The following is a 7,803-nucleotide window of genomic DNA, read 5'->3' on the forward strand; positions in this document are numbered from 1 at the left end:
CGTTGGTCGGCGGAAGTCCCGCCTACCAGGCCGTTGCGCCGCGTGTGCTTTCGTGGGCGAGTACGGCAGCCGCGCGGGGTCAGTTCCGGTCTTCCTTTCGAGCTCGGGAGAGAGAAGGAAGCGGCAGCGATGGCTCCCAAGGGCGGTAGTGGCGGCAGCAGCGGCGGGGCCCGGCAACAGTCCGAGGAGGAGCTTCTCCTGCAGGATTTCAGCCGCAACTTGTCGGCCAAGTCGTCGGCGCTCTTCTTCGGCAACGCGTTCATCGTCTCTGCCATCCCCATCTGTGAGTGAGGAAGGGTTGGGTTGCCACGTCTCCCTCTCTTCGCCCTGGAAGAGCTGCTCTGTCAGCAGCGGGGGAGGCAGGGATCCACCTCCCCCACACGCGAGGCTCCTCCCGGGGCGCGGTCTCCGGGCGAATCCGGATAGGAAAGGCCACAGATTTCGGGGTTCGAAGGGGACCCCCGAAGGTCATCCAGCCCAACCCCCTGCTGCAGTGCAGGGGCCACAGCTAGAGAGGCCCTGACGGAAGGCCCTCCGACCTAGAATCACGGAATTGCAGAATTGGAAGGGATCCCTCCTGGGGTCATCTAGTCCAACTCCCTTACTGCAATACAGGAATCTGAACTTAAAGCATCCGTGACAGATGAGGCTATTTAACTTCTGCCTGAAAACCTCTCAAGGAAGGTGTGCCCCACCCAGTGTTAGAAACGGGAGATAGCAAAGCTAGTAGCTAAATGGCGCCTTAAACCTAGAATACCGGCGCCACAATGCACTTTTTAAAAATAACAAGAATACAAAGCTGAAAATGAATGAATGGCAGCTGGTCCTTCCCCTGTCCACCCCCCTAATATTCTTAAGAAGGTCTTGTCTCTTCAGTCTCCAGAGAGTAGCTGGAAGTGGGAAGGCAGAAAAAGGTCCACATTTCCTTCCACTCTGCAGTTTTAATCTGAAATCTTAGGTGCAGTTCTGCGCCCAGAGCTCATGAAATTCCCTGTCACAAAAATGTGCCTAGAACAATGGGAGTTTGTCAAGAAACTGCAATTACTGTCAGAAATTTCTTCCTGGTGTTTAGTCGGAATCTCCTTTCTTGTAACTTGAATCGGCACATATTCCAACTGTCCATATTGTTCTTAAGCTTAAAATGGCATTTCCTCTTCCTCTTTAGGGTGGCTTCTGGCCTTCTCTTAACTTCAAAGCTGTTATTCACTGTGGACACGCATTGCAGTGGGATATAAGAAATATTATTATTATTAAAGTATGTCTCTTTTTTGAACATCACAAAGAGAATATGGAAGTATTGCTATGTGGTTCATATTATCCACTTCTTTGGTATAGATTGAGTGAGGCAGAAAAGGTGACAGCTTATATACAGTGGTACCTCGGATTACATACGCTTCAGGTTGCATACGCTTCAGGTTACAGACTCCGCAAACCCAGAAATAGTACCTTGGGATAAGAACTTCGCTTCAGGATAAGAACAGAAATTGTGCTCTGGCGGCGCAGCAGCAGCGGGAGGCCCCATTAGCTAAAGTGGTGCTTCAGGTTAAGAACGGACCTCTGGAACGAATTACGTACTTAACCCGAGGTACCACTGTACTTCAGGCTCCATGCAAGATTATAGAAGTGCCTGTATACCACTGATTCTCACTAAAGGGGACAATGTGCTGATGTGAGACAAATAAACAAAATTGGCTGCTCATCTACATTTCCATTAGCCCATCCACTCCCCCCCCCCTAGTAAAACACGGTTTAGTGTTGAATTGGAACAACAGCAACCAAGTTTCCTGTGCCTAGAAAGCACTAGACAAGCAGGAAACTGCCCAAACCTGTGTTTTTTAGGCACAGGACAGGTGGAAGTGTAGAAAGCCCCAAGTCAAGGTTTCTAAGGTCTGCGTGTGCTTTAAGGATTTGAAGAGCAAAGGGTTTCAAAAACTATTTAGAATAATAGACCACTAGGTGGCATTGCTACACCTTTGTTGGGTGTTATCATGTTCGTTGACTGTAGGTAGTAAAATGAAAAGAAAAGACAAATGTGCTTGAAATCAGTTTCACACAATGCTTCTGAAGCTATTCATCCTTGTGAATGTGGCATTCTGTTAGTTGTTGGGTCAGTCCAAAGATGACGTATTTCTTCACATTCAGATACTCCCTTTATTATTTTGCATGCTGCTGTTCAGGCAAAGGAAGACATATGTGGTAGAAGGTAGAATAGAAGATTATCCAAAACAGTATGTAAACTGGAGATACATTGTTCAGCTAATCAACATGAGTTGTTGTTGCTTAGTCGTTTAGTCATGTCCGACTCTTCGTGACCCCATGGACCAGAGCACGCCAGGCATTCCTGTCTTCCACTGCCTCCTGCACTTTGGTCAAACTCATGCTGGTAGCTTCAAGAACACTATCCAACCATCTCATCCTCTGTCGTCCCCTTCTCCTTGTGCCCTCCATCTTTCCCAACGTAGCTGCCTTATATAGGAGGTGGGCCTGTTGGTCAATCTAGCTAAACTGACCGGCAGTGGCTTTCCAGGGGTTAAAACTAGAGACACGTTTTACGTTCAAAAATCTTAACCACCTGCACAATGTTTTTTCCTTAGGGCTCTACTGGCGAATATGGCACATGGATCTTGTTCAGTCGGCAGTTCTCTACAGCGTTATGACCCTTGTCAGTACATATCTGGTGGCTTTTGCCTACAAGAATGTAAAGTTTGTTCTTAAGCACAAGTAAGCATTTGGACAGTTCGTTTATATTTCTAGTGCTTGGGGTGAGTTAGGATGTTTATGGGGAAAATGAACGGGAGCTAGCAAACATCTTGCAATATTCCCTCAGACTACATCACCCTGGCTACTAAAAACCATTTCAGATCAGCCTTTCTGTATTTCTGGAGATGGTCTTTGGAGGGTCTATGAAGCAAGACAGTTCCAGAACTAGGCAATATCCATTAAAGTTAATATCATAGCTTTACATGACTTTTAATTTTGGACAAAAAATATTTTGAATGGACGTTTTCTTTGGAAGAGCACTTGTGCTTTTACTTAGACCAGGGTGTTCCAATAGTACTTCAACACAGAACTTGCAGGCCACACACTGAATTCCATTTCCATATCATAAATTAAAGTGTTCACAATAGGTTTAATAATACTTAAAAAACACCAATTAATATATATAATTAAATACACAATTAATAGATTTAATTATTAAACAAATTTAATACTCAAACAGATTTATGCACTTTTGTTAAGAATGCATGACACAAAAAATAAGGCAAAGTTTTTTTTTATCTTGAACGTTGCTGAGGGCCGCCAAAAACGCCTTGTGGGCTGCAGGTTAGACTATCCTGACTTAGACCCTAGTAAATATTCATGCATCCTGCTGCTAGTTGGATGGTTCCAACTGTTTGTTTCTCCTTCAGTGAACTCTGTGTTGTATCTAACAGTTATATTCAGAGTAAACCTACATACATCAATGGGCCTAAGTTAGTCCTGGCTATTCTTTTCAGCGAACCCATTAACATTGGTTACAACCCTGTGATTGGAACCGTTGAGATGGGGCTTGCCGGCCTTGTGGCTCCGCAATATGGGCAGTGGGTCTTTCACAGTGCGGAGGGCATTTTATGAAATGGCTAGTATCCTTGAATTTATTCTGATCTCCCCACCCCAAAAACATTGGGAATGTAAAATGCTTTCTCTTTCAGAGTAGCCCAGAAGAGGGAAGATGCCGTTTCCAAAGAAGTAACTCGAAAGCTCTCTGAAGCAGACAATAGGAAGATGTCGCGCAAGGAGAAAGACGAGAGGTGACGGTCAGATGCATTGTACAGCTTTGTTTGCAGGCAACCTGAATTACCCCCCTCTGTTCATAAAGAGGGATTTATTTCTGTGGTTTTGTGTTTGTTTGGACTTGGCTTGTTGATTACCTCCATCTTAATGCCTACTTTGTTTTGGGCTGAATGTGTTTCAGATGTCACCAGTATTTTTTTAAAGCAGCATGGTTTGTGTATAGTTCATCATTTTATATAACTTGATGCATTAGAAATGCTTTAAAAAGCATCCTAAAAAGCTCTTCAGTGGTGCTAGATTGAATACTTGGCAGTAACTTCCCAACCTAAGCTTCTAATTCTTCATTAAGTTACTATTTCATAGCAGGAGATTCAAACTTGCTTTATTAAGTTTGAGTTATGTGCTTTTTTTAAAAAAAAAGATCTCTAATAGCTAGAAACAAAGACTACATTCAGATAGCAAATTTTCCCCTTTCTCCTGATGCACCCATATCTCATAATTTCAACATTTTATGCAATCTTTCACACAGTGTAAAAACTGCTTTTGGAAATCTAATGGAAGTTTGGCGCTCATTACTGTGTTTCCAAAAAAAAACCCTGTTTGCCTATTGACAGCTGGCAGGTGCCTTCACTGTACTACTTTTGACTCTTAAATAAAATAATCCTTTTTTCAGAAACTGGAATTTAGCATCTAGGTCATTTGGCAGTGGAAAAAATATGCCTAAATTGTTTGAAATGCTGCTTTTGCCTCTGCAGAATTTTGTGGAAGAAGAACGAAGTTGCAGACTACGAAGCAACAACATTCTCCATCTTCTACAACAATACACTCTTCCTGGTCTTGGTCATCATTGCTTCCTTTTTTTTGCTGAAGAACTTCAATCCCACCGTGTATCCTTTCCTTCCAAAAATTTCAGGTACTTTGAGATAGATGGGTTGCATAAGTCAGGTGCGGTAACTGTACTCCTAAGGGTTATAGTTTCAGGGCCTGTAATTCAAAGAAACCAGACACATTATGGATGCAGTTGTAGCAAGAACAGACAACTTTGCCATCACAACTGTAGAGCAAATAGTTCCTGGGCGCCATGAGGACAAAGCAAATAGTCCTACCAGTAATAGAACAGGACAGAATATATGGACAGTATTGTGACACTATTTTATTAGTGACTAAATTACAGGGATGTGTGGGGTATAAATAATAAAATTATTTTAAAAAAATATTACAATGAGGAGCTAACAGAATGTTACTGAAGTGGAGGTACTTGGGACATTCAGGTTCTTAATCTCTGTAAAAAGTTCCCAGTCCTCCTTAGGATTCTCCCACCCTCTGGAAAAGTAGGCATTCTAAAAATCAAAAAAATGCTTTTAATAGCAACTGCAACATGTCATTTTCTGGAAATATTTCTTCCCTTTTGCACAGCCACCAGTAACCCACAAACAGAAAGGAGCCTCTTGATGTGGAGAAGCTTTTGTGACATCATTGATACTCATTCTAAACTCAGATATATAAACCAATTGCCAAATGGCACCTTAAACCCTGGTTACAGTTGCCACAGCAGAATGTCTAGGCACAATTATTTCGTCAAGGAAATTTATTATCATCACTATTACTCATTTTATTTCTATAGTCATTTTATTTTTTTCTTTATATTTTTAAGAGAAAATCTCAAAATGGTTAGTAACGCCTTAAAACATCAAATAAAACAATGCAGAACAAAACAGATTAAAGCTTCAAGGAACATATTTCTGATCCTTCTCTAAGTTACATTTACTTAACTTGTGTGGTTTGGTGGTTAGAGTGTCAGACTGGGACCTGGGAGATCAGGGTTCAAATCCTCACTCGGTCATGAAGTTCACCGGGTGACCTTGGGCCAGTCACAGCCTCTTAACCTACTTCGCAGGGTCGTTGTAGGGATTAACTGAGGAGCGTGTGAACCATGTACTCTTTGGGGAAAAGGGTGGGATATAAATGCAATAGATTAGCTCTTCTGCTTACCTGCTAAAGAAATCTGGAGAGGCCAGCCAGATGGAGATTTCAGTCGCTAGCCTGGCGTCCAGAGATCTCTCCACATGGTTGCAATTGGGTAATTTCTAACATTATTCTAGAACTGTTTCAAGGGGACAATGTTTCCCCATGGGCACAAGTACTGCTGTTTGTGCCAAGGTCCTGCACAGTACAGATGAGCTGTGTGTAGGCCTTATGCTCAGGGTAGGTTACTCCAGATGTGGCTTCCTGCGGGGCTTTCTCTAACCAGCTTACCTTTATATGGGAGTCAGTTGATAGGTTTTCTGGCACCAGGTCTGATTGCTTTTCAGACACAGTGGCACATTCCTCAGCTGTTCCATAGGATGGGCTATAGGTACCGGGGCAACAGCTTATTCTACTGGAGGATTGCTTTTGAGGAGCAGATGGGTGGAAGTCAAGGGTCTTGCTTCCCTCTCCAGTTGCGATTACAAGCCAGTCCTTTGACCACAAGCTCCTCTACTTACATAGAATCATAAAGCAGCAAAGACCTGATGAAGAGAGCACAGCAGAGGTTATATTTTCTGAGAATCCTCCGGAAAAACAATCTCTCAAAGGACCCGTTGATGGCCTTTTACCATTGTACTATTGAGAGTGTATTAACATATGGTCTGTGTGTGTGGTTTGGGAGCTGTACGGTCAGGGGAAAAACGACGCTGTCCAGGGTTGTAAGGACTACGGAGAGAATAATTGGGTGCACTCTTCCCACCTTGGATCAAATCTATGCTTCCAGGTGTCATAAGAAAGCTGCAGAAATAGTGCAGGACAGTGCGCACCCCAGAAATGATCTCTTTCAGCTTCTGCCTTCTGGAAGAAGGTACAGGGTTATAAAGACTAGGACTAGCTGCCTGAGAAACAATTTCTATTCAAATGCGATTTTGGTTTTAAACGCAGTGTAAAGTAGTCTCTATGGGAGTATATTGTATTTAATTATGGGGTATCAGAGTTTTTAGGGGGCTAACCAGGCTGGGATAGCAGGCTTGTTGGTTTTTGAAAGTCTGATGTAGATTCCCCCCCCCCCCCCCAATTCCGTTGCTCTGTATGGGACAATGACAATAAAGATTATCGTATCGTATTGTATTGTAACTGCTCTTGGAAGGGACCCGGGAAGGGGTCATCTAGTCCAGTGCCCTGCAATGCAGCGATCTTCTTTGCCCAGTGTGAGGCTCAAACCCATGACCCTGAGCTTAAAGAGTCTCACACCCTACCAACTGAGCTATCTCACAGGCCTCTTGCTTCTGGGATGGGATGCATAGTACTGGGTTTGATTCTTGGACTTGGGATAATAGATCCCTATTTATACGACACCCTGTTTTTGTAGCAGTTGCAATGGTAGTGAGCATTGGGAGATATACTTACCACCCTTAGTGTTTGGGCTTTCATCCTTAACATGCTGCTTTATCAGAAACTACATCCTGTCCATCAGCGCTTCGTCTGGATTGATTGCTTTGCTGTCTACAGGTTCCAAGTAGACAGAATTGTTTGGATGGGTCAGTCCTATCCAGTCACACTCAGCAGCCTGGATAGAGAGGTGTTGCTTTTTTATAGCTTGAAAACATGAGAAACTATTTTTTGCAAGAAAACAGAACGGAAACACAGATTATGGTTCCTTCATAAAATAACAAAAATGAGTGCACCAGGTACTGTCATTTTAGCTCATGAAATTGTTTTTCAAAACATAAATATGTTACAAATAAGTTTCTCTTTTTTCTGCCAGTGAGATGGGCTTTGTTGACTTCGAGCAGTGACTTCATCCCGTAACCTTTTGTAATCATGTTTGAATAAAAGCTTAAAAGAAAATACAGCCTGAAGCTTCTTCCATTGTGATATCGTCCTCTTTTCTGTTCTCTGCATTGCAGTCTTTAAAGAAATTTTCACTGTGTTTAGTTGAACTTACTCTTAGGAAAATGCATAGATTTGCAGCCTTTGCCCGGCTTTTCCAGTCCTTTTATCTTGTGGGTAAGGAATGTCTTCCTTCTTGCTTCCATTGCAGAAGAGATTCTCACCCCC

The 7,803-nt window shown here is 42.9% G+C and overlaps 1 protein-coding gene across 1 annotated transcript; it reads left to right on the top strand.

Annotated features, from left to right (window-relative positions):
- The first annotated feature begins 22 nt into the window (after positions 1–22).
- Positions 23–7,593, top strand: SSR3 (signal sequence receptor subunit 3). The gene is made up of 5 exons (XM_028731362.2): positions 23–283; positions 2,595–2,721; positions 3,693–3,791; positions 4,530–4,661; positions 7,199–7,593. The coding sequence occupies exons 1-5, from the start codon at positions 130–132 to the stop codon at positions 7,263–7,265; spliced, it is 579 nt and encodes a 192-aa protein (XP_028587195.1). The 5' UTR covers positions 23–129; the 3' UTR covers positions 7,266–7,593.
- The last annotated feature ends 210 nt before the right edge of the window (positions 7,594–7,803 follow it).

The sequence above is a fragment of the Podarcis muralis genome, chromosome 6 (assembly GCF_964188315.1).
Source record: "Podarcis muralis chromosome 6, rPodMur119.hap1.1, whole genome shotgun sequence".
Classification (NCBI taxonomy): Eukaryota; Metazoa; Chordata; class Lepidosauria; order Squamata; family Lacertidae; genus Podarcis; species Podarcis muralis.